Genomic DNA, 27,779 nt, shown 5'->3' with positions numbered 1-27,779 from the left:
CTTGTTTTGTTTAGGGATTTGGGGGTTTTTTGAGATAAGATTTCTCTGTGTAGCCCTAGCTGTCCTGGAACTCTCTCTGTAGATCAGGGTGGGCTGGAACTCATTCTGTAGACCAGGCTGGCCTCAAACTGAGAGATCTTCCTGCCTCTGCCTCCCAATTGCTGGGATTAAAGGCATGTGTCACCATGCCTGGCTTATGAAACCTATTTCTGACAGTGGAGGTTTCCTTTGGTACAAAAGATGTTAACCATTAAATGTATATAGTATGTAAACTGACAACATGACTACTCTGTGGTATGGTTCAGAGAAAAGTTTTTACTGAAGATAAGAGGAAAAGAATAGCTAGAGGTATCTGGAAGAGTCCAGAACATAAAGTAGTAACTGAACCTAGCCATTCAACTGGATCTGGCTATGAGAGAAACAGAAACAGAAGAGGGAGAGAGAGGTGGAGGAGGTGGAGAGACAAAGGAACAAGAATAGTCAAAATAGCAGTATTATAAGGAAAAATGAGAAGTTGGGAGAAGGGAACCTCATGAACTGTAGGAGTTTAGGGTAGAGGAGGACATGAGAAGAGCTAGGATAGTAGCATAGACTCTGGAATGTGTAAAAGGTATCTGTAATACAGAGGGAGCCTGGGGCTAGCATGAACTTGGTATGCTAATAGGCTAATAGATAGCCATTTGTCCCCATTTCCAGTGATAAGGGTAATGGCTCCTTTCATAGAGAGGAATTAGCTTCACAAGTTCATTAGGAATGCTGGCTTTTGTCTAACCACCAGAATTTGTGGAAATAGAGTTTCCTTTGGACCTGACACATAGCAGGGGTGGACCAGGAGAGAAGGAAGAAAAAGAAAGATAGATTGAACCAGGAACAATAAGAGATGAAAATCCAAAACAATGTCTTGACATATATCAGAGGAGGCCTAGGTGCTAAGAGAAGAGAAAATATATATCAACGTTTTTCAAAATTGCCTAGCACAAAAGAATGTAATTAATGTGTGATGACTGCTGTTTGTCTGACTGTTGTAGCTGTTACAGAGTCCTGTACAGTTACTTAGAGGAATGTGGTTTTGGGAAAATTTGTTAAGACTCTCTCTGCTTCAACTGGCTGTTGGGACTGGCTATGTGTGCTGGCTACATACTGTAGTAGGATGGGCAGTGTAGTTTCCCAATGAGAAAGCCGTTCTTTTTCTATTGTAAGTTACCAAACAACATTTGAAAACCAAGAGCTGTTCATGAAGACCTGAATGTTAATCTTCTCTTGAATAATGGCTAGAGCAGGTAGCCATCAATAGGCCTTGATCTTGTCAGCTCACCAGAATGTTTGAAACTCCCATTGCCTTCCTGATACTGGCTCTCTTCATTTATTTATATTACTTCCCTGACCTCTTGTGTGGTAGTTTGAAAAAGAATGGTCCTCATGGGTTCATCTATTTGGATACTTAGTCACTAGGGAATCACAATGCTTGAGAAGGATTAGGAGACATGACTTCATTGGAATAGGTGTGGCCTTGTTGGAGGAAGTGTATCACTGGGGGTGGGCTTTGAGGTTCCAAAAGCCGATATCAGGTGCGTGCATTCTCTCTCTCTCTCTCTCTCTCTCTCTCTCTCTCTCTCTCTCTCTCTCTCTCTCTCTCTCTCTCCTGCCTGTAGATCCAGATGTAGAACTCTTGAGCTCCATCTCCAGTACCATGTCTGCCTGTAATTTTCACTATGATGATGATAATGGACTAAACTCTGAAACTGTAAGCAAGCCCCCATTAAATAATTTCTCCAATAAGAGTTCACATGGTCATGGACACTTACTTCACAGCAATAGAACACTGACCTACACTTCTTGGTTATTCTGTATGACTTTTGTTCTATCTAACCTCATCAACACATTCTCTTCAAATTACTTTCTCCTTGGCCACCTCCATGTCTCCAAGGCAGACACTATGCCTCGTTCACCTGGATTTCTAGCCCCAAGTATGATACCTGGTTCATAGTGGGCACTCAGGAAACATTTGTCGAACTTGTCTTCCCGTGATACTGCACAGGAATTAGAAGAATGAAGAGTGAGGTAGGAATGTCTGGTTTCTTTGGAAACTCAGTTATGTCAGTTGATGTTTTGCTGAGGCAGGCAGGTAGAAGGATATGCGCGTGATGTTCAGAAAGAATATAAATATGACCTCATAGATGACGAGAGGAGATTCATGACTCATGGGTGGTGATTGCTGGTTGGACAGAACTACAGCTGCTGATTCGTGCTGGCGTTATGCGAGAGGAGTGGACTGCTGACAATGAAGACTGTATTAGCCCCAAAGAACAGGTCCCCAACTCCATTTCCTATTAACCTTTCTTTTTCCACTACCTCTGGTGGGTGGTGGAGATTAAAGCATTTAAGAACTTTTACTAAAGTAGGTTGTGAAGTTTTTAATCCTACAGGAGAGCCAACCACAGAAAGAAATGTGGGTGCTCCAGACAGCTTCTGTGTTGGGGCAACACAGTGCATGTGGTACAAGTGCAAACCCTGGCTTACTTTCTTCTTCCTCCAGGTAAACTCCTTTCTGAGCTTTCTCCAGCTATGAGAGAGCAAACAGCTATAGGAACTCCTATGAGGAACATCAGTGTTTCACTTGGCTCTTACGAAACCTGAATTTGGAAACCTCCAGGCTGGGAGCGGTGCTAGGAAAAGCACAGAATCTGATTAACAATACTGGGGTTGGCCCAATCCCAGTGAGAGGCCAATATTATGGGTTGACAGACAGTAGACACAGAGAACTGGTCATTTCCCCAGTATATGCTTCAGGAAGCTTCTGTTTAAAAAGAAGCATGCCTTTTAGAGTGCAAAACCATCAGAGTCTGACTTCAGGGATCAAATCCTGGTGGCTTATTGGCCGGAAGTCTAAACTGAGCAATCAACTGACCACTCTTGTGTTTTTCTTTAACTTGAAAAATGAGTAAACAATAACAATGTCCACTTCACAGAGATACTGCAGGAATTAAATGGGGGAAGCATGTAAAGTGTCTGGCATATCTCTCTCTCTCTCTCTCTCTCTCTCTCTCTCTCTCTCTCTCTCTCTCCTCTCTCTCCCTCTCCTCTCTCCCTCTCTCTTCCTCTCTCTCTCTCCTCTCTCTCCTCCTCCCTCTCTTCCTCTCTCTCTCCCTCCCTCTCTCTCTCTCTCTCTCTCTCTTCTCTCTCTCCCTCTCCTCTCTCCCTCTCTTCCTCTCTCTCTCTCCTCTCTCTCCTCCTCTCTCTCTCCCTCTCTCTCTCTCCCTCTCCCTCTCTTCCTCTCTCTCTCCCTCTCTCCCTCTCTCTCTCTCTCTCTCTCTCTCTCTCTCTCACACACACACACACACACACACACACACACACACACACACACACCAGAACAAATGACTAAAGCGCTTACAATGTTAGAGCCAGAAGTTCAAAGTCAAGAGATCTGCAAAGCCGCAAAGCTTGCTCCTCCAGGACTCTTGGGAGGTGGATATTCTTCACCTCTTCCAGTTTCAAAGTTCCATACACTCCTGGAGCTGCCCCAGCCCAGTTCCTCTTCCGTCCTTTGTGATCCGCTGTACATGTCTGACTTACATTCTGTCTCCTACAACATTTGTTTACCACTGTCTCAAGGCCCGTCTGTTAATCCAGGGTGACCTCATCTCAGCATCCCTAATTATATGACTTAAGCATATAGCCTCTCTTTCCAAATAAGGTCACATTCGTGGGCTTAAGGATATATACAGATCTCTTTAGGGAGAACACTGTTGACCTACCATAGTTCCTAAATCTGCGTGCTTTGTTTTTCAATTGGACTTTTATGTACATTATTAATCCTTTGACTAAACTTAGTCTTGGGGGATAGAGCTCTGGGTCCCTGAACTCTGGTTCTTCGTTTCTAAATGATAAGCTAGTACTGCAGCTGTTCAGGCTCCGTGCACAGTGGCCAAAGGACAAGGACTGACGCACAGAACTCCAAGACTCTCTGGTTCTTTTCTGACCCTCTCCTGCCTTCTGCAATATCTCTTCAGAGGAAGGTCTGTGGTAGACACTTACTGGCAATAAAATTATATAATGAATTTGCACTATTGTCTAATGATCCTGTTTTCCATAGGTAGTGTGGCCTTAAGGTTTTAAATCATGTTTAATTATTGGCTATCTTTCCATGGCTTTTCCTTTCAGCTTGTGATATACAAGATGATTCTAAGGCAATTCTAAATATTTCAAATATTTTATAAGTACTTGAGCAAAGCAGCACTCACTTAACAGTGGCTTGTGATTGACAGTAGCTTATGAAGCTGAAAACAGTCCAGAAGTTCAAATGGATTCATATCTGTCTCTGAATGTTTGTATCCATCAGAGGGTATCAGTATCATCTCTGAGCAAGGAGCCAAAGTGGAGCAGGTGAAGGAGGTTCCTGAGCTGACTGGGTTAGTCTTGTCTCTACCACCTGTTTTCATTGGACTGTGCACCTCAGTTTACCCATCCATTAAATGGGGGCTCATTGCTCAACTTGCTACTAGTGCAGCAAATACCTGAAATGATCAACTTATTAAAAGGAAAGGTTTCTTCAGGCTTACAGTCTAGGAGGTTTCCGCTCAAGCCATGGTAGGGAACACATGCCAGAACAAAACTGTTGAAGTTATGGCCAAGATTTTGAAGAGAGAAAGAGGAACAAGCTGAGGACTCACCATCCCTCTAAGAGCACATACCAACAACTTGAGGACCTCCCAGAAGGCCCCCACTTCTTAATTATCTTCCATATAGCCTCACGGCACCAGGTTGGGGAATGACCTTTTAACACAAGGGTCTTTCAGAAGCATTGTGGATCTAAACTATAATAACAACATACCAATCTCTTATGAAGAGCAAGTGAGATTATCTCTATAAAATCTCTGTAATAGTGTATATATAATAAATGTTCGTTTTTCTTTCCTACCTGAGGGGATGTATATAAACACAGTAAGTAACATACACTAAACAAGTTTCTGATCCTTTGAGCCATGACTTACGGAAAACTAATGAAAATATGTCAACTTCAAAGACGAATCCCAAACACTTTTTTTCAAATTAAGGAGGTGGTTATTGGATTTTCCACTACTAAAGTGACACCAGGAGACGACCTAATGGGGCAGCAAGCCATCTGCGGGGAAGAGCATTTTGAACAGTGAAGATGGCTAGTGTAACATTCTGTGAGGACACAGCCGGACTGTTTGGCAGGACAGCAGCAAACCAAGCGTTGAGGGCTGACAACAAGGAGATAAGAAGAAGTTTGGTGAGATATAACAGGTCTTTGTGAGGAATTTGGGTTTTGATAAATGATGTGGGAAATTGTTGGTTCTTGAGCAAAGAGTGGCCTGGCCCTATTTCTATATTGAAGGGAAGCCCTAATAACTCCAGTTAGAAGGAAGTGTGGTGGGCAAGGCATAGAGATGAAAAGATCAGGATGAGGCCACTGTGGTATCCCAGGGCAATAAAAATGCCAGCAGGGACCAAGCAGGGCCTGGGTGAGAACATGGAGCAGGTGGGTACCTGGTGTGATGTCTGTCAGCTGGAGCAGGCAAGATTTGGCATTGTCTTGGGAAGAGATGACAAGACTCCAAACCCTCAAGTTCGCCTGTCGCCAGCAACTGGGAAATAACTTAACCAAGACGGAGAAGAGGAAGCTTGACAGCGAGAACCATTCTCCTAGAGACCTGTTAAGTACATGACAACCTGCAAGCATCCATGTGGAAATAGTCAGGTGACAGTGACACAGAAGCCTGCAGCTGCTGAGGCTCCCCAGCTAGGATGGCATTGGAAAGTCATCAGCCTGTGCTTTATACCTAAATTTGAGGGACCCCATAAAGTACCAGGGGGAGTGGTCAGAAAGGAAAGCAGAAGGTTAAGGGACAGCTTTAGTCACTCCAGTGTCATGGGTCAGGGAAAAGGGGCATCTAGACCCAACAAGACAGCTGCTGTGGAAGGTAGGGAAAACAAGTTTGAGAGGTCAAGCTGAAGGCAGTGAGCAGAGCTTCAGAAAATGGGTCCAGGCCAACCTCAGCTGGAAATTGATTAGAAATGTACAGAATCAGGAGTCCCACCCCAGGAGTACTGGATCAGGGACTCAAGCATGAACCTCTTCAGGAGATTAAAGGCAAACCTACTCTAGTCACAGAAATGCCCGCACAGGCTTACAAAGAGGATTACGAAGCAGAAAAAGTGAATTTACTTTTAACTATTTCATCTCAGGGAAGTGACCGCTTCCATTATAATAGCCGTTTGCAGAAGAGGAATGCCCCCCCCCCTCAATTTCACTGGACCAGGGAATGCTGAACACCAAGCATGCCAGACATTCTTCTGGCTAAAGGGGTGAGGGGGAGGTACTATTCCAGGGTTAGCAACACTAGGTCATTAGTTCTGAACGCTCTGAGAATTAAAACTTATCCCACGCCCACCATATCCAAAATTTTCTCTAGAAAGCCCTAAGAGAATTCCATTCCTTTCCATTCTGAGGAAAGGTGGTTAAAATTAGGGTCACCCCCCTCCCCGAGAGATTTACAAGCTACAGGCAGGGAAGGCTGTCCCCTGAAATAAGCTGTTTCCCACCACGGATGGGCGGGGCAGGAGCCTCTGGTCGCAACCCAGCAGAGGGACTGCCCCTTCCAAGTGTATGCAAGAGGTCTGGTCCCCAGCTTTAAAAATTTGGACGAAGGCACGGCTTGCTGACCTCTCCTCTTCCCCAAGTGGTGGCTGGCCCTTCTCAAGTGTGCAGTTGTCTCCTCCCTGTTCAGTCCGGCGGTCGTCCCTGGCCCAACTGGGCTACGAGTGGCCGGGCGCTGCAGCCCTGTGCAGCGCGCTCTGCACACAGGCGCCTTGGCTTGCAGCTCCTCGGACGAATTTGAGCAGCCTGTGGCATCTCTAGCAGGTCCCCAGCTCCTTGCCTAGCACCCTCCCTTCCCTGGAGCAGCGGGCCTCAGCGAGCCAGCAGCCAGCAGCCCTCGCGGGTCCTCCTGCCTGAAGTTCTACTATGCTGCTAGTGGGAGTCCTGCTAGTAGTGCAAGGTAAGAACCAACCGGGAGACCCCAGGGAGGGCGAGCATCCTGGAAACTCGCTCCCACTTGAGCTGTCAGGGTGAGACTCTCGGTGTCTGCTTGGCCATCCAACGGCTCTTCTGGATCATTCTCAGCCACTAAACTCCCTGCTCTGTCCCTGGTCAAGCCTGGTCAAGATGGGGGTGGGGGTGGAGTTGCGCAGAGGGGTGTCCCAGAAGTGTTGAGGGAGGTCATGCATCCTTCTCTCTCTTCTTCCCACATGACTCCCCAAACTTCACCAGGTAGTCCCCAGGGGTGGTGCAATACTGCCAGGCAGAAACCCAAACTGAAAGTCCCTTTGTGCCCTCAGCCTTGCTGCTTGCCAATGCCCTGGACCTGCCCGCTGGCTCCTGTGCCTTTGAAGAAGGCACATGTGGCTTTGACTCGGTGTTTGCGTTTCTGCCTTGGATTCTAAACGAGGAAGGTAAGAGGACTCCGTAGAACGGTGCTCCTGGTGAACTTTCTTCACGTCTTGTTTTCCCCAACCCCCGGAAGTAAAGTTATCTTGGAGTTACTTCCCTTTGGGAGGAAAAGTGTGAGTCATGAAGCCTCCTTCCAACTCCTGGGGCAGAAAGTGGCCAGGGAAACCACCGGGAGAGACAGTTGTGTACCTGGCTCTGAGCATGCGCTCCTCCCCCTAGCACACCGTATTGTAAAGGACAAAGGGGGATTCTGCTAACCCCTAGCCTTGTGCCCCCTGCAGGCTGACAGCCTTGCTAGTCCTTAGGGGCCACTTGCCTGAGCTGAGAATGTCAATGGGACTAGCTCATAGGAAGCTTTGCAAAAATGTTTCCACACTGTTGTGAGCATCCTCCGTGCTAAGACCTCCCACTTAGGTCCACCCCACAGCATTTTACCTGTGATTCATCTTTTCCTGTCCAGTATCTAATTCGGCACTGGACAAAAGAGTTAACTCCATCACGGAGTGCCTGAAGCTACTGGACTAAGGCCAACTGATCACCATCACATTATTCTGCACCGCTGGAGTTCCGGTGACAAAGTTTAAATGAAAAGGAGTCTGTAATGTGTCTTCTTACCCTTTACTGTTACAGTAAAAAAACATTCCAGTAACAAGGTGTTTCTCTCCTTTCTCAGCCCTTGTCACCATCATTTTGAAACTTGTTACTCTGGACCATTTTATTTGGGCTTAGGGTAAACTCCTTTAAAAGACAGACTGCTATATAAAGGAAGCAGGCTAACCTTTCTCCCAACTCAGGCATCCTCGAATTCATGTCATCCAGCCTGGCTCCCTGGAACTGGACCCTTGCTTAGGATGTAGGGTCTGTTACCACAGTTCTTCCTGCCCGTTTCTTTGTGAAACTTGCCTATGGGAGCTTCCCTGACTTGCACAGGTGGCTGCTAATAGCATTCAGTATAAGAATCAGAGCCTTCAACTAGTCACGTGGTTAACCGAGTGACCAATACTGAACCACAGCTAAGGAAAGAATCAGGAAGGCACTAAGTCAATAATGGTCTTTGTCTCCAACACTTACCAGGTCTTGGTAAGCTATTTGAAAAGCTTTATTGCAGAAACCCTTTGAAACAGGTGCAGTTTATTTAGGTTTTATGTGAGAAAGATGAGCCTATTATTTAAGGGCTCCCTGACTTGCGGTGGCTTTAAGTTTGTCCACCCCTCCCCCCATTCTACTCTCTGTTCTGATTGGGTTTGAAACATTTTGAAGGATGGCTCTGCCTATGCTATGGCCGTGGCTTTGGGAGCCTTATTCTCTAGTTTGCAAGGTTTCTCAGAATTTCTTTGAGAAAGCATCAGGATAACCCGGCGAGCATGTTCCAACAGTTTCCTATCCCTTCTTGAGAGTCATTCAGTGGTCTGGATTGGGGCCTGAGAAGTTCTCACAAGTTCCAAGATACTGGGACTATTGCTGTTTCTACTGGTCTGGAAACTGCACTGTGAGAATCCCAGACTACCACAGTATGCACACACACACACACACACACACACACACCAAACCCCCCTACAGACACCCCTCTATCCATATGTACATCACTAGCCCCAAGAGAGAGACCAGGATCAAAATAAGTGACTCACCTAAGAGCAAACAGCCCTCTAAATCTTGTGCCCTAAATTAATTTGTCTCAAGATGCTGTGGCCCTAGAAAAAAAGGAATGGCTATATCTCTTGCAACCAGGATTCTGAGTCCTTAAGGGCTCTCTATGGCCTCCTGTCAGATCAAAATCGCCTCCTATCCAAAATCCTGGGTGAGCATGCTGTTGCCTGCTGAGCACTAGGGCCTCCCAGGCGGTTAGGAAGCACGGCACAGAGCTGGCACCTCTACACCAATGTGACCGTTAAACAGCCCCCTCCAGGGAAAACAGGGAGATGCTTATAGGAAAAGGTGATTATAGTTTAATCACATAATAAATGCACTGTGGCTCTCCTACTCTCTTTCATGTAGCCAGTACTTTCTGGCTGGACCACTGACTTGGCTGGAGGACAGTAATTTATCCTGTCTCGAGGACTTCAGGGAAGTTGGGCTTGATTCTACAGACCCAAGTCTCAAAGGCTGAAATTCAGACACAACTGCCTATTTCAGACTCTGGGACAACAAGGCAGATGTGTACCAGCTGCTGTACTTGCCTTCTACAAGGTGATCACTGAGAATTCCCCTTCCTCTAGATTGGGAAATTAAAACAATAAAATTGTGCCCGGTTAAAATTTGGGAAGCTATTTGAAAGCTTTATTGCAGAAACCCTTTGAAACAGATTCCAGACACTTCCAACACTTCCGACACTTCTGTGGGCTGCATTCACCAAGAGATCTGTGAACGTCACAGACTTTTACCCACAAGTCTCTGCAACACAAATAGAGCTTCCTATGTGTCCTTGGTCACTAGGTTAACTACAGTGGAACAAGCAATGCCAATGCCCAGTGGAGAGTGAATTCCAGAAATCAATTTGTAAATTAGAATTTCCTACAGGAAGGTCTAGGAACAGTTGACAAGTACCCTAAGCCACAGAATCACTCCCCTGCTATGCGAAACTGTGTGAGGCCCATTTCTTGGTTTATCTGAGTGCTAGGTTTCTACACATTTTTTGAGTACCTGGTTTATAGTCAGTGTGTGAAAACACACACACACACACACACACACACACACACACACACAATATACATATAAATTTTCCTACTTAGCAAAATAGGTGACATTATGTCAAACTCAAACTAGAACTTGGTCTGAAATCTAAGGTTTGAATTCAATATTAGAAAATAAGAGACACATTTTAAACTACAAAAACTTCTGCATTCATTTATCTTTAACAAAATCACCTTTACTCATTCATCATTCCGAGACTATTGGATCCCTTTAGAGCAACAATCCTCAGCCAAAATTGAGACTGCCCCTTTCAACTTCCCCCTGACAGCTGTAAACGCAGAAGCTGTTGGGTTGAGGATCCTTAGAGACCAGACAGTTGGCCTCATCGCAATTCAAATTAGTAACTGAGTGGGCTTTGCTCTCAGTTTTGACTTAGTATCTTAACCTTCCCTGTCTAAAAAGCTATTAGCTGAACGCTGGTGAAAAAAACAAACTAACTAAATGTATGTACTATTTTCTTACTTGGGAGAAGGTAGATGTGGGGACGATTCTGGTTAAAGGTAAACACACACAAACACACACACACACACACACACACACACACATACACACACACACACACACATTTACGAGACGCATCGTAGATGCATCTTTGATAGTGTCCAAGGAGAGAGAAATTTCCCAATACAAGAAACAGATGTGTGTCTTTTATTCCTCAGTGTGAATGACAATATAGAAGCTAAAAAAGAATAACCAGGGGCAAGATGGGGACATGGTAGGGTGTACTGTTATCTCATTGTAACCACGTGCATGCATCTCTTACTGATACCCCTTTTCTATACCCAAACTCTGTCCATATCGTTTAAGGACACTCCCTATTGGCCATCTGAATTTTCAGTTCTGCACACAATCATATGCCAGCTATTAGTAATAAAAATAAGTCCTGCCTGATTCTTCCTGAGACACAACTGGACCTGAAGTCTGGCAAGGATCCCAAAGAGACTTTACAGAAGAGGAAGTCATTCTTTCTTTTACTGCGCCAACCTTGGAAGGCCTCAGTAGCATCTGACTGAGGCATTCATTACCAAGTTGTTAAGGAAGCTCTTGTCCCCACTGGTCCTGTGTTACCTCTGCTGACTGTTTTGTGGATCTTTCCCCTCAGAAACTCCACTCACCCACACCCCTGCTGGATAGAGGCTGAAACCCAGAACGAGTCTAGAATGTTCCGTAGGTGCTTCTCAAAAAGATAATGACTGCAGAAATTTGGCTAAGCTGTTCCTGCTTCCTCAGATGCAGCTCTTTGAAGTTACCCCGATGCTCCTGCTGCCCATTTGAGCATGACTGTGTGCTCTGGGCCTGAGCAGCTTGGGCACTGCTCAGTCTCTGCATAAGAGCTGGACCTCAGAAGTTGTCCAATTCAGGCTATCTGCTTTTCACCCTATAGGCTAGATAGGCTGACACTCAGTTGGGTACAAGTTCCGTGGCAACCCTGGGGCAGGAAACTGTCTCACCTGCTCAATACCATTTTTCTTTCCCTATCTGGTAAACAGCCTCTTGCCACTGAGCTCTGGCTTCCAAGTCTCACACTATTGGTAACACTTCATCAGAGATCCAGTTGTATGTTTAACATGTGGAAAGGCAAAGATTCCCAAATGTAGTGTTTGAGGCCCATCAAACCCACAGAGAACTAGATTTGATGCCATATAAGCACATATATATTTTTTCCTCCAGTTTGCAAGACCCGCATGCCATCTGCCGTCTTCAGTATAGAGGAAAGAGCTTGGCCCATAGTTGGAACTCAATACATAGTTGAATGGATGAATTGAGCATCTGACCATGAAAATTCCATTGTGCTTTTTTTTCATGTTCTACTGTTTTTCCTTCACCTTCAAAGTCAGTTCCTTATCATAAGATAACAGCTCGAACAAGTTGTTAGAAGCCTAGATGGCCAGCTTGTGTTAGAACCTGGTACTGTTCCTTCAAATGTAGTTGTCTTACTTAGGGCTTCTATGGCCGCCATGACCGAACACCATAACCAAGAGCAACTTGGGAAGGAAAGGGTTCATTTGGTTTATACCTCCTGATCGTAGTTCATTACTAGAGGAAGTCAGGACAGGAACTCAAGCAAAGCAGGAGTCTGGAGGCAGGAGCTGAGACAGAGGCCATGGAGGGATACTTCTTAGTGGCTTGCTCAGCCTGCTATAGAACCCAGCACCACCAGCCCAGGGATGGAACCACCCACAGTGGGCTGGGCTCTCCCACATCAATCACTAATTAAGAAAATGCCCCACAGGCTTGTCTGTACCCTGTCACTATAAAGGCATTTTCTTAATTGAGGTTCTCCTCCTCTCAGATGACTTTAGCTTGGGTCAAGTAGACACAAAACTACTCTGCACAGAAGTCATGGTTAGTGTGTGTGTGTGTGTGTGTGTGTGTGTGTGTGTGTGTGTGTGTGTGTGTGTAGGCCTCATAAGAGCTATGAAGGAGCTGGAGAGATGGTTCAGTGGCTAAGAGCACTGAATACGTTTTTAGTCTCTGGGTTCAATTCCCAGCTCCCACATGGCAATTCACAACTATCTATAACTGTAATTCCAGGAGATCGGATGCCCCCTTCTGGCCTCTATAAGCTCTGCACACACATGTGGTGCACAGACAGACATGCTAGCAAAATACCAACACATAAAATAAAATAAAAACAAACTAGGAGTAATAAAAACACCTGCCTTATACGATTTTTGTGAAGATTATTCACACTGACACGCTAAGACATAGGGACAACTGTATGATTCACATAACTTGATCCTCACACAAAATACCAGATTTTATCTCAGCAAGATTATACACAGTGTAGATCAACATCCCTTCTTCTGATTGAGCCTTCCAATACAGCTGCTGGGTATGGGGGATGTGAAGGACGCTGTAACCACTGTAACTGTGTTTTGTTTTTAGCTTTGCCATTTGCTCTTCCTTACAGCCAGGGGGTTAACTTTCTTACCATTTCTTGTGTGTTAAGCCTTCCTGAGCTTTGTCTAACATCTGTGTGCCTGGAAGATATATGCATGTGTGTGATGAAATGAGGTGGTGTCTCCCACTTAGTCTGTCGTCTCATTCAGCAGCTCACAATTTTTTTTCATTACATCATTAGCTCTCTGTCCTTATGCTTCCTCCCACCCGGTCCTGTTCTCTGTTGTTTATCTCACAGAGCTACGGCCTCGCTCAGTTGCTTGGTGGTGAAGGTACTGAGACTCACCTCGTAGCTCCCATCAGGCCTCTAACCTTGGCCTTCCCGTCTTTCAGTCTGTTTAGGAGATGTCCTTCCTGATCTTGGGATTTAGCCTTGACAGCTTCTGCCTGGCTGGCTTATATGGGATAGAGGCTGTCAGTATGGCCAGCCACTCTCCACACCAATGTCCTGGCTGAGTTCTTCCCCTCAGATTAGAATGTTGACTAGGGAGGTGTTCTCTGGATCCAGAGCCTCTTCTCCAGAAATGTCTTGGGATTTTTAGAATTATTTTCTCTCTCTTATTATGAAGGTCAGCCCAGGTCACAGGATGCTGTGGTGGGACTTTATGCTTGGTTTCCTGTCCTCATCCTCGAGTTTTTTATACAGTGACTGTGTTTTGTAACGTGTGTGTTACAGAATTTAAAAATATGATATTTACAAAAGCTCTGGGTGTAATGGTTTATCTTATCACAAGGAGCTTAGAGATCAAGAATTTAAAACTTGCCTGGGCAGTAGCACAAGTTCCAGGAGTGAAGTTTTATCTCAACAAAAGCAGAAGGAGGCGGGGTTGGGGGCAGTTGAAGAAAGAGGGGGAGGGAGTCTTGGTAAGGATTTATTTAGTTTTATTTTAATTTTATATGCATGAATGTTTGTCTGCATGTATGTCTGTGCACCGTGTAGATGCAGATCCCATGGCCAAAAGAGGGCTTCAGGTCCTCTGGCACTGGAGTTACAGATGGTTGTGAGCTGCCATGTGGGTGCTTGGAATCAAAGCCAGGTGATCTGAAGAGCAGCCAGTGTCCTTAACCACTGAGCTACCTCTCAAGTTCCAAAGTCCTAATTCTTGGGTCTTAAAATGCCAGTGTTTCTTTTATTAGGTTACCCAAAGCCTGGCCCTATTTCCATAACAAGTTTGTTTTGTAGCAAACTTGAGAGTCAAGAGTTTGAGTGAGAGTCAGCTATGCTCATAAAGGTTGGAGCATTTCAGTAAGTAGAGACAGCTGGTAATGAGATATTCCAGATGAATGACCCTGATTTTCACACCTGTCAAATTTTTCTAATACTCTTCCTCATTTTTTTCATACGCTAACCCAATCAAGTATATCACCAAAATGCATTCACTCCAGTCTGCAGACTTGATGTGTTTGAGTGTCTGTCTATCAACTCCTGATGCATACTGATGCATACTGAAGACTATGTTGCTAGTAAGGTACGAAGAAGTTATTTAAGGGCAAGAAACTTAAGTGTGTCTGAAATGTCTGTCCCGAATGTCTCATTCCCTGCTGAGTTCACCTAGACGTTCACTCTCAACGCTGGCTGGACAGCACCTAAGCATTTCTTTTCAAGTAGTCATGTCTAGTTCCTACTCCAGTGGATTCTCATTTATTGGGCCAGAAACTGGACCCAGGTTTCACATTGTTAAATAAGCTGACTGGCTGGCTCACTGACAGACTGACAGACTAATGTGCATCTGTGGCTCATAATGGATCATGAGAATGACTGCCACTCCACAGCCCCTTCAGGTACAGTAGAGACACCATCTCTGTTAGGAAACTGTTAGTGGCTACCATGTGTCCCTAAACTCCCTAGCTTGGTAGTCATAGCCTCACGTTCTGCTTCCAGTTACTTACCTGTCAATCCTTTTCTTCCTACTGATCCCTAGTGCACTTTTAACACATCCTTATCCTCTTTGTCTATGTCTGTTTGTCCTATTCTCTGCACCTGCCTTTCTCTCCCCTAGTCCTACTCCCGCATACCTTAAATGCTGCCATAACTTGATTATGGCTTAATTACTTAATTATGCCAACTGAAGGGTCTACGTGTTAAAGGGCTTGGCCCCTAATGTATAGAACTGGGGAGTGCTTCAGAATATGAGAAGTTCTTAAGTGCTGGATACTCATCCTAGGACAAGACTATAGGCCCTAGTCTGTCCTTTCTCTTGTGGTGTCAGTTCCAGATATGTCTGTTTTGCTCTTCTATGTCCTCCCACCATGGTATATCAAAAAGTCACGTGAATAAGGCTACCTGATCTTGGTCTTGAACCTTCAGAAACGTCAAAACTCTCTTCTTTTTAGTATATAAATCTAGTTGCCTCTGGCATTTTATTATAATACCGAAAAGGTGACTGATACAGATGCTACAGATGCTTTAGATCCCAGTTACTCATAAAACACTCCACAAGCCACCCAGAAGAATGGGACATTTCCTTTCCCTCCCTTTACACAGAGCTCTCCTCTTTACATCCTGTCAATTCTTATTAGTAGCTCCTATTGGAGCCTCTACCCATTCACCCCATCAGAGGCCTGATGAGGAGTATACAGCATTAACAAACACCCTGAACCTAATAATCTCTAATGTCCTTCTGAGAGTAGAAAGAAAAATAAAAGCCCTCAAAAGTTTTCCGTGTAGTGAAAGAGGTTTTGGTTGTGTTTAGTAACCTTTCCTACTGAATGACTTCAAAGACTTTAGAGGCTCACACTGTAATTTACAGATGTAACGTTGAAGTAGCATCCAGCTTAACTCACCCATGCCTTGGCTGTGGTATGTCAGTGGACAAATAGCTCTTGGGTTAGTCTCCACCAAGGCTTCCTAATTGCCTTGACCCTCCGCCATCATGAACAACCACAGTGAGGGCTTGAGAGCACTCCTGCTGGCTCTGAGAAGCAGTTTCTGACCAAAGAGTATTGGAAATGGCATTTCTAAGGAGTTCAAGTTTGAAATGTCAGTAGCGCTTGTTTTGATGGATGGCCATCAAAACAGGGACAATGACAAAGGTGGCCATTTAAGGAAGACAAAGGGGAACTAGTTCGACAGGAATCAGTTAGCTCCTGACACCAATAAGCTTTCTAGAGAAATTTGAATGGAAATAAAGAGATACAAGCTATTTCTAGAAGAACTATTTCTATGATTTTCCCACTAGACATTGGTTACTCCACACCTGGACCTCTGTGTTCAGTAGCTATGTAGTGGGACCTTAAAACAGGGACACTACCTGAGGACTGCTCAGTGGTGTGGGAGGTGATACAAGGATGACTGGAGCTGGGGAGTTCTGTCTGAGAGGAGAAATGAGTACTATACTACAAAGGGGATTCACATGGCATGCTAGATGTCCTTGGATCCAGGAATGTGTCAAGGAAAGCAGCCCTCAGATTTCTAGTCTGGGAAGGTGGCACTAAGATTTGGAACAAATTCAAGAAGAACATCATATTTAAGATAGGAAAGGACATTATATCTTCTAGGCTTCTTGGGAACGATCCAAGTGGGGGTCTCTAGTAATTGAAACTTCTAAAGTCTGCTCTGGTTTTGCCTACGGAGAGATTCTCTCACCTCCTACATACCAAGCGCCTGGGTCTGGCAGAGCTGGTGTAAGAAGAGACAACCCTTTTCTTACCTCCAGGATAATCAGGAGTTTTGGCCTAACCTTTGAGTATATATCAGGATACTGAGGAACAAGGCAAAAATCACAGACTACAGTGCTGACACAGATTAATAAGGAACTTGTGATTAGTCCTGAGACCCTCCTGCAGTGTTATTTATGTTCGGTTGGAGATCATATGTTTCATTGGCAAACCACAGTTATAAGACCCAGTGATGGCCTACGTCAAGGTGGGGTGGCTTTGTTTGTTTGTTTGTTTGTTTTTACTTTAATTCGATTTTCTACAGACTACCCCTCTAAACGACCTAAGGTTTTATGTACAAGAATTGATTATCCAAATAGTAACAGTAATGGCAGCATTTATCTATTATTATTCTCAGATCACAGTGTCTCTGCTTTAACATGTCTAAAGTTCTCTTATCCATTTGTTCACTGCTATGTGATCCAACCCCAACTGATCTTTAGCACCAGAGATTGCTCAGATCTAAAACGTGACAAAGATAAATACAACAGAATATGTCTGGACTGGGCTTAGCAATATGCCATGGGCTGCTCCTTTAAGGTCTGTAGAACTTCATTGTAGCTGGAATAAACCTTACTATTCTTTTTCTTTTAAAAAAGCAAAATCAGGCCACACCCCTATCAGACCTCATCTATTTTAATTTAATCTTTTGTTTACCTCCCTCCATTCATTCACATGTCATCTGAGAAAACTTAAGCTCTTTCAATAACGACTGCTTATTTTTTTCTTTGTTGATTGATTTATTTATTTTATGTACACAAGTACACCGCTGCTCTCTTCAGTCACTCCAGAAGAGGGCATCGGATCCCTTAACAGATGGTAGTGAGCCACCATGTGGCTGCTGGGAATTGAACTCAGGACTTCAGGAAGAGCAGTCAGTGCTCTTAACCTCTGAGCCATCTCTTCAACCCCCTAATAACTGTTTTTAGGAACTGTAAAGTAGTTACCAGAGAATAGGCTCAAGATTTCGATTTTTGTTTTTAAAGCTAGAGCATGTGTATTATGTGGCCAATGTCATCATTCTAGCAGCATCCATTCCTGTTCAAGCCTGCCACTGTTAGAGTCTTGAGATTACACGATGTACTTTATGCTCATAAAACAAATCGTGGCTGGAGAACTGGTATTGAATTATAGCATCAGTGGACACAAAACATGATGTATTTGATGCATATCAATAAAGGAATGGCCTACCCTGGTCTCCAGAGAATGGAAATGGGAAATTAAACACCCTTTGTATTCCAAAGTAGGGTTCCAAAACACTTTGTCTTGAAACTACTGGGAGACTTGGAGATAATAGTTAATCTGTCTTCTAATACTGTTTAATGTTGTACTGAAAAATGATGCAAGTTATCAATGGATGCAAGATCAATCAATAACTGTCCTAGCAATTGATTTATGGTTTTTTTTGGTAAAAGTTTCAAGAACCAATTTGGGGGAGGTCTGAAAATTATTTGCATCTTGGACAGACAGTGACTGCAGAGTCTCCAAATCTTGATCTTACAAATAGCCAAAATCTTGATCCCAGATGATGGAGACACCTAAGGAGAATGAATGCTTTAGGTGATAACAGCAGGAGGCCAAGAATGGAGCTTTACACTCACATTTAAGGACTCGGTATAGGAAGGAGGTACAGGCAGGAAAGAAGCCAAAGGAATGAGGAATGTCCTCAGGGAACTGGGAAAGAGAAAAGTACAGCAACCAAAGGGGTTGGGCCTGCCAATGAGAGGACTCAATCAACCTCAGCCTGGGCAGCACAGAGAGTGTGTCAGCTTGGCCACTGGGCTTGACCATTCATAGAGCATGCATGCTCAGAAGGTGGGATTTTTAGTGGGACGCTGACAGCAGAAGGAGAACATTTTGAATGGGACCCATTGTTTGGTGAAAATTTCTCAGCAAAAAGATTTGAATATGAGAGAGATTCAGTTGTTTTCTTTTGTTTTGTTTAGGAAGTGGAGACCAGACCTTGCTTGCAGATTAGGGGGAAGGGCCTGGCAGAGAAAGAGGATTCAGCAGAAAGAGTTCAAATCAAGAGATGCCAGAGGACAACTTGGACCTAAGGGGAAAATATTCTAGTTCCCGAAGAAAGAGGAAAGGGAACCCTATGACATAGTCACACAATAGTTAGGGTCTGTAACATAGAGCTGGATGCACTGGATGGTGCCCAGCAAGCACAACTATTGCCATTATCTCTGACCTTACAAGGGAGTAATTAAAATAAAGCCAACACAGAGAGTGTTGCCAGCAACGAGCCTTCCTGGTCTCAAAGGCTGGAGCTTCTGTGGATTCTGGACCATCCCCCTAGTACACAAGATAGCACCTGGACACGTGCAGAGGTCGGCACCAGGGAAGGCAGGCTGTTAGATGTTGTGCCAGTCTAGAGAACATGGAGAGCCTGTAAAAAATGTGGGTGAGGCTTGCCTGCAGTTTCTCTGTTACAACTAATGTGTGTCCCATGCAGTCACAAGTCCTTGGGAAGGAAGGCATCAGCAGAGACAGGGAAATGTATTTAGTGGGTTTTTTTTTTCCATAACAGATTAGAGTTTGCTCTCAGAGACATGTGGAGGATTCACTTCTGAGGCCTCAGAGTCATCTTGGAAGAAAACTCCAGGGAGCTTCACTGCCCAACCTACCATACTTTGGCACTTTTAAGGGATACCCGCAAAGGTCAATTTCATTGCATCTTACTGCAGAAGAATTGAAAGTACGCTCATCTCAAGGTGTGTGCAAGCTGGCTGTCCTACCAGACACATGGGGCCAGAGCCTGTTCCACTCCTTGTAGATCGGCCATGCTGCTGTACAGCAGGGTGATCTATAACTTAGCGAGATGCTTAGAGAAGTTTCCATGCCTTATTTGAAACCATTCTGCCTTGCTGCCAAGGAGAGCTGAAGTGTTGTTTGGGGCTGTGCTTATGATGAGTTGGCTTTAATACGCTGCACTCCCCAACAAGCTGTCCCGGGTGCTTGTTGGTGTCTTAGGATTGAGTCTAATTTACTATTACGATCCAGAAGCTTTCCTCTTTAAGCCTCTGGTGCCGCCATTCTCAACCTTCCTAATACTGAGGCCCTTTAATACAGTTCCTCATGTTGTGGTGACCCCTAACCATAAAATTAGTTTTTTAGGTACTTCAAAGCTGTAATTTTGTGACTGTTATGAACTGTGGTATAAATATCTGTGTTTTCTCATGGTCTTATGGTCTTAGGTGACCCTTGTGAAAGGGTCATTCAGTCACAACAGGGGGCTATACTCCACAGGTTGAGAATCTCTGATTTAGAGAATTCTATTTCTGTAAAACTATAAAACGCTGGTGAACTCTCTCTCTTTCTCTCTCTCTCTCTCTCTCTCTCTCTCTCTCTCTCTCTCTCTCTCTCTCTCTCTCTCACACACACACACACACACACACACACACACACACACACACACACTTTAAGGTCAAATTCCAGAGGATTTTTCTTTTGCAAATGTCTTTTGATCCTACAAAGAGAAAATTTAAAGCATAAACTTTACTGACAGAAAGAAAAGCTTTGTGCTTTATTACAAAGTGTTACAAATCACATTCTTGTTCCTGAAAATGTTTTCCCTTTTTTACAAATATTAATGAAAAATATTTGAGGTGAATGTGTGTGTGTGTGAGTGTGTGTATGTGTGTGTGAGTGTGTGTGTCCTCCTAAACTCTTATTTGCTACACAGAAAACATGAGAAACATGGATAAATCCTGAGTCTTGTAGGGCAAGACAGAATCTCATCTTCGTTGTCGACATAAACTATAGTACCTACCCATAGTCTACCCTGAATATTGAATAGCACAAGAGAAATGAGGCTGGAGATGCAGTCGAAGAGGCACTGTACAGCCGTGCAATGTGGTTCACTCCAAGCTTGGGCTCATAAACTAGGACTTATCTACGTCATTAACATCTGCTCTACAGAGTGTTAAATTTAAAAGGAAATTATGATAACTTTAAAGCGTCAAGTATCTGACCATTGCAATTAAAGACCGTGCCAATAATTACCAGCGATGTCCTTAATGTCTGTCATGCTCAAATGCCCTTTCCCCTGTCGATGCCATTAAGCTGCTTTTGTCAGAGGATGAGGACTGTGTATTCCCGTAAGCGTGGAGGTGGGTGGCTCTGAATGTTTCGCATTACTCCTAACATCCCCCAGCTCCTTATCTTTCCACAGAGGTAGCAGTAAAATGTCACCAAAAGAGGAAAAGGGGATGAAACTAGTTTACATTTTTAATTAACCCCTCGCATTTGTCATTTTGGTTGTCAGGAAGCTATCTGTACTTTTGTGAATGTGTTCCTGTCGTAAAATAAGTTCGGACACATTTACAAGCCACCAAGTGCTGAGCATAACATTGGCCTGGTAACTGAACAAAATTAAAAAACAAAAAAACAAAAAAACAAACAAACAAACAAACAAACAACAACAAACAGACAGTATCCATCGCTTCATCACTTCATCGAAAGTGCAGTTAACTGCAGTTCTGCCCAAGACACTCTGAGTTCCAGACTCAGGACGATCTCAGGTCCTCTTGGAGACATTTGATCACTGAGAAAGGACAGAGGGTGAGCAGTAGGGTTCAGAGGGTCTGTGCTACCAGGCACTCATGTGCTGCAACATGTTTGTCATCAAGAAGCCCTGGGACACAAGCAGAGCATGATGCCTTTTAAGTTTGCCCTTACATCTCATTTCAGAGTTTCTAAACAAACTCTAAAGCCAAAGAGGGCATTTCCTGAGTCTCTTGATATTGATGAAGACCCCGTAGGAAGGCAAATGATGACCATCATCTTCTAAAGCACTTATGGACGGCTTACTATATGCTAGGCACTGCACTGAGGTTTCAGCCCATTGGCTTCTTGCAGTCACCCAATAAGGCAGATGCTCATTGGAGATGAGAGGTTTTTTGTTTTTTTTTAAACCCCTCCAGAGAACTAATAGGGCCTGAAATTTATCCTAGATCTGTCCTCAAAGATGAAGAATCACCGGGCTTGTCTCTCTGCTCTCTCAGTTGCTTGGCGTGGGTTCCCAACAAGCTTAGTGATAGAAACAATAGCAGTTAGGAAGACAGCTACAGTTTATGGGGGTGATTTCTCCTATCTGAGTTTTAGTCTGCATGTTTTATAGTGAGTAATTTGAACTTCTGAGCAGCCTGGAGATCTGGGTCTCACTTTAGCGCTGTAGAAAACAAGGTACGCTAAAAGAGACCACAGAGACCCAAAAAAGTATATCCATTTTTTTATTATAGATTTCTATTCTAATCTGAATTCTGTGAAGAAAATAACATTTTATTTTATTCACCTAATTTTCTTTTCAGTTCTGGGGATTGACTCCAGAATCCTGGATATACTCAGCAAGTATTCTAACACTAAACTATACTCCCAGACAAGGAGATAGAAATTTTATTATTTACATATTCTCTGCACTGTGTGATGGCGGTCTTGTCCACAATTTCTGGTGTAGCTAAGAAAACCATATAAGAACTTTATTTCTTCTAGATGTTTCTGTGGCGTAGAACTCCCACCACCACCAAACAAAGTCTAATTTGAGAAAAAACTTAAGCCAATCTCTTCTTTTAGAAATAGCAAGGTGCCTGGACTGGAAGAGGAATTTTCTGCTTGGTTCCAAGTTAAATGAGATTAAGTTGAAAACTTGTGTGAGAGTCTCCCACACAAAGAGTCCCCATGACTGCCTTGTGTTGCCTGGACAAAGTCCAGTGTCATGTTTTTGATAATCTTGATGGTCTTGAAAATGAGTCAGAGATATTTTATGCAAAAAAGGTAGAAAGGTAATATCTGCTTGCCTTAGGGATGTGAGTAAGACGTTCCATATAAACCTAAGGACTACAAATTTTTTTTAACCTCAGAATAAAGGCAAGGGGTTAGGTTAGTCTCTCTTGCTGTCTTTGTACTCTCTGTGTACTAAGCATGTCTTCTGAGTCATAGATAGACCCTGAATTCCTCTTTAATCCTAACAGCTTACTGTGAAAGATAGTCTTTATTAAAAACTGAGAATCATACAGAATTAAACATTTATGATTTTTTTCATAAGACATGAATATAGACTGGAGAGACGGCTCAGAAGGTAGGAGCACTGGTTGTTCTTCCAAAGGTCCTGGGTTCAATTCCCAGCAACCACATGGTGGCTCACAACCATCTGTAATGAGATCTGATGCCCTCTTCTGGTGTGTCTGAAGATAGCGACCATGTACTCATATAAGTAAAATAAATAAATCTTTTTTTTTTGAAAAAGGATATGGATGTATACTTTAGGAAGCAGAAAGATAACAAGAATGATAGTGTATGAAAATGAATGCCTTTTAATTGATTATTTTAGCTTCATTTCATTTCACAGCCTACCTGTAACGAGAATGGCAACATTGGGTAATAAGGGTCCCTGTCCTTAAAAGGAAAAGCAAAAAACATGTCACAGAGCTATGTGTGCATCCATGTTTATTTCTATCTTATTAATGACAACCAATAACGAAACCAGCCTAGACACCCAACAACAGATGAATCAATAAAGAAAACGCTATACATGCACACAGTGGAATTTTTTTAGACATAAAGAAGAATAAAATCATGACACATGACCATGCATGGCATGACATGACACATGACCTGGAGGTCATTACGTTAAATGAAATAAACCATATTCAGAAGGGCATTGGTAGAAATAGCTACAGTGATACCTTTGGCATTGTTGTTTTTGCTAGGGTCGCTGTGGTGATGCAGAATCTTTTGTGCTTCTATATGACTCTTTTCTATGGATAGGATGTTTTGCCTATATGTGCAACATTTGTATGGCTGGTGGATTTAGATCCCCTAGTACAAAATTTGCAGAGGCTCGTGGGCCAACGTGTGGGTTCTGATCATCGAACACCAGTCCTCTAGAAGAGCAGCCAGTGCTCTTAACCACTGAGACATCTCCTCAGCGCTCTGTGAGTTTTAACTCTGTTTTCCTCCCTCTGCTTCTGGGAAGAAAGGCATTAGAATTTTGTTGGGGATTGCAATGGAGCTGCAGATTTGTTTTGGTAGAATAACTGTTTATTTCCATAATATTGGTTCTTTAGTTAATGAGCATGGGAAGTCCTTGCAACAGCATCCTAATGTCACATAGCCAGAAGTGGCAGAGCCAGGGCACAGAGCACTGTGGTACCTCTCCTGCCTCATCAGTTCCAAAGCATTATCATTATTTTTTACCTCTCTTAAAACCTTTGTCAATCTGTTGAAGGACAAAATGATAGTTCAGTTTAAAGATTTCTTGGTTTTATTTTGCAATCCTAGAATCCTGAAACACTTCCTTCCATAAAATAGAATAAGCATTCCATGGGATGAGCAGAAAAAAGGTTTTAAAGACAGAATAAAAGACAAACAACAACAAAGCAACCAGAAACTTAGGCTTCAAAAAAAGTGATCTGTTATTTCAAAGTTACTTCCTTGGTAACTGGAAATAAAGAAAACATTATAAAACTGATGAGTAAGCTTCAGGTTCAGTTTTCATAGGACTAAGTCAAGGGGTGTGGGTCTGGAGAGATGGCTCAATGCTTAAGAGCATTGGCTGCTCTTCCAGAGAATGACAGCTTTATCACCAGGATCCACATGTGGCTTATAACCATTTGTGACTCTAGTTCCAGGGGATCCAACTCCCTCTTCTGGCCTTGCCATTCACATGATCTGTGAAGGAGAGAGAGAGAGAGAAAGAGAGAGAGAGAGACAGAGAGACAGAGAGACAGAGAAAGACAAGGAGAGAGAGAAACAGAGACAGACAGAGGAACACACACACACACACACACACACACACACACTAAATTTTCTAAACAGAATATTATATTATTGTGCTGATAGAAACTGATCTTTGGACATGGGCTGTTATTCCTCTATCCTGATAGAAAAGAAGGTAAAATGGCATCCTAATTTGGGTTTAGTGACAGGGAGCATGAGTGACTCCATTTTTAATTTTAACCTGAATTGTTGGATTCTAGTTCAAAAATCTAGTCCAAAGCTCCCTGTACTTTCTGCTCAACAAGTCTTACTTAAGGACAGACTTTTCTTCCTATGAGGCTGAGATTCTAGAAGCCAAAATCCATATCATTTCTTTCTCATCCTCTTGGGTATGATGGTGAAAGCACTATCAAAAAAAAAAAAAAAGAAAAAGAAAGAAAGAGAGAAAGAGAGAAAGAAAGAAAGAAAGAAAGAAAAAAGAAAGAAAAAAATCCCAGTGCTCAAAAATAATGTTTTAATGCACTAATTTAAAAACTCAAATTTAATGCAAAATTAGGTCAAAAGGAATCAAAATTTTAAATGAACACAATTTCTAACCCAAAACATGCTGCACACCCCTGCCTGCCCCGTTCCCTCACTCTAGCCCTAACTCTGTTAAGAGGATTTACACCTAATTGACTGAATGGGCATAAAATCGGCGTTTGGTTCATGTGAGCTCAATTCAGAATTAATGATCTAGTGAAATGTACTTAGTCAGAACTGAACTCACTGATGAATCCTGTGGATGGATTCTTTCCTGCTGTCAGTCTGTCCATGGCTGTTGACTCAGCTGTAGCAGTCGTGTGGAAGCCCAGAGGAGCGGCCAGCAGCTAGCGTTCCTATGACCTGTGCTGCACACAGGGCTTTTCTTAACAGCTGGCTAATAAGGAAAAAAAATGGCGTTTAATATTTCTACTCTGAAGATTCTGTGGTTGTTTTTTTTTTATTTTGTTTCTTCCTTTTTATGGTTTTGGATTTTCCCCACTAAGAAATTGTAATACAACTATCCATTGGTTTTTCAAGGAGTTTGGTTCTAGGTACCAGAAAGGATACCAAAATTCATTGATAAGGTATTTGCATGTAACCTCTTCGTGTACTGCTGGGAGCATTAAGTCACATGTAGATGGCTCACAGCACTTAGCATGGTGTGAGACCTGCAGGTCGGCTGTATTGTTTAGGGAAAGATAATGAGGAACAGATTTGAACAGGTTTAGTCCAGCCACAATTTGTTTCCTGTGTATATTTACAACAACCCATAGTTGGTTGAATCTGCAGATTTGGATCCAACAGATGGAAAGACTATCCACAGTTGTTTAGAAGCACAGGATGATGACACATAGAAATAAATATATACATCTTCATCGAATATGACTCCCTACCATATGCACTCCTCCACCAGAGACAGTAAATATAAGATTAGTGAAATTTGGTTGTTAATTGACTGTTGGAGATAGAAGGTAGGAAAAAAAACATGGTTTAATTTAATTAGAATTAAATCAAATACAAAGTCACCATTATGTTTTATAGTCAACATTTCATGGTCCCTTTGCCTTGTAGACAAAGAGAAAGACAGCATGTCTAATTTGCTTTCATTTAAGTTAAGCTCACTTTTGCCTGCTGTTCTCATTGTTAGTGTTTGGTATGCAAAAGGCTTAGACAAATGTGGGAATGCAGTTTTAGTGATGTTCACAGTTACATGTCATGAAACAAAATTCCAGGGACCTAGTATATGCTGGGCAGCCTCTCATCTCATCAAATAAGCCCAGCTCTGGAACAGATTGCTATTTTCTCTGGGAAACTTCAATTTTCCTTAAAGACATGTCACTTCTAGTCCATCCAGATGAAAGCTATAGAAACCAAGCTTCAGATGAGACAGACTTAAGCACCCTACACATATATAACAGATATACAACTTGGTCTTCATGTGGGACCCCTAATAGTAGGAGCTGACTATGTTGCCTACCTTTGGATCTCTTGCCTATAACCGGACTGCCTTGTATAGCCTCAATGGGAGAGGATGGACCTAGTCATATTTCAACTTGATATGCCAAGGCAGGTTGATATCCTTGGGAGGCCTCCAAGAGAGGGGTAAGGGAGGGGAGGAGAGAAGAAGGGAAGGAAAATTGCAATCTGGATGTGGAGTTAATTAACTAATTAGTTGATTAATTGGTGAATGAAAAGGGAAGACAAACTTCAGGCCTCTAAGCTGTTGAACTGAGACGATCCCACAAAGTGAGGGACAATGTATCTCCTGTGCCAAAGCATCTGGGTAGGAACACAAGCATCTGTCTGTTTCTCCATGTGTGTGTCAGCTCACCGAGGATGCAAATGCTGACCCTGTAGGCATAGACTGTTAACAAGAAGAAACGGTATCCTTCCCAGGGCTCTAAGTCAGTAGTGGAGCAATTTCTTGGAGTGCACAAGACTCTGAGGTCAATTCCTAGCTCAGCCAAGAGAAAACTTGTTTTGAGTCAGAGTCTCACTATGTAGTCCCATTCACTCTGTAGGCAAGTGTGGGTTCATACTCATAGAGATCCACCTGGTTCTGCCTCCCTCAACCTGTGAGTAAAGGTGTGAGCCACCACACTCAGCTTAAAGGGGTGGTTTTCATCAGAAAGCCTATTTACCCAGACTGGAAATTTTTCAAAAACAAAATTAGCTGTTTTCAGCATGACCAGATCACTCATTCATTCACCAAATATCTTCAGAGTATCTATCTCTCTGTGCCCAGTTCTGGGATTTGATAGTGAGGACAGTAGCCTAATAGCCATCTGGCTCATGTAGACCAGACACCATGGTGGGAGGTAGTTAAGGTGAACAATTAAACAGGTGTCCTGGTGAGGGGTGTGCAGGTTGTGTGTGCTCTATTTTAACACCATTCCCAGGATCCTTTATAACCAAAAAAGAAAAAGAAAAAAGGGTGAAGTGAAAAAATAAAAGTGAGCAATCTAATCAGCTAGGGGAAGATAGGTAAGCAAAGCTTAGAGACCCTATGGAATTAAAGGGGCATTTAAAATGCAGTCAGTGTTTAAGAGAGCCAACAGCATCATTTACACAGCACATATGGGAAGCAAGGAGAACTGAGAATGATTTCTAACCTTGATGTGCTGACACATGCCTAAAATCCCAACACTTGGAAGGCAGAGATGGGGAGATCACTACAAATTCCAGGCCACTATGAAAAAAAAAAGCAGACCAAAAAAGATGATTATAGGTGATAATTTTAGGTGATAGATAATGGTGCTACTAATGGAGATAGCTAGCAATGGGGAAGGTAGTTGGGGAAAAG

General features: G+C 43.2%; 1 protein-coding gene across 2 annotated transcripts in view; it reads left to right on the top strand.

Annotated features, from left to right (window-relative positions):
- Positions 1-6,660: 6,660 nt before the first annotated feature.
- Positions 6,661-27,779, top strand: part of Mamdc2 (MAM domain containing 2) — a 152,478-nt gene continuing 131,359 nt past the window's right edge. Inside the window, exons 1-2 of one of the 2 annotated variants that reach the window (XR_015627734.1) lie at positions 6,661-7,025; positions 7,366-7,479. Coding sequence is in view for 1 of the 2 variants with exons in the window: in NM_001100696.1 (NP_001094166.1) it covers positions 6,992-7,025; positions 7,366-7,479 (148 nt within the window). In the remaining variant the exon portion in view is untranslated. 2 annotated transcript variants of the gene reach the window in all.

The sequence above is a fragment of the Rattus norvegicus genome, chromosome 1 (genome assembly GCF_021556685.1).
Source record: "Rattus norvegicus strain SHRSP/BbbUtx chromosome 1, alternate assembly SHRSP_T2T, whole genome shotgun sequence".
In the NCBI taxonomy this organism is placed as follows: domain Eukaryota; kingdom Metazoa; phylum Chordata; class Mammalia; order Rodentia; family Muridae; genus Rattus; species Rattus norvegicus.
The sequence above is the reverse complement of the archived record's forward strand: the minus strand, read 5'-3'. Positions and strand labels throughout refer to the sequence as shown.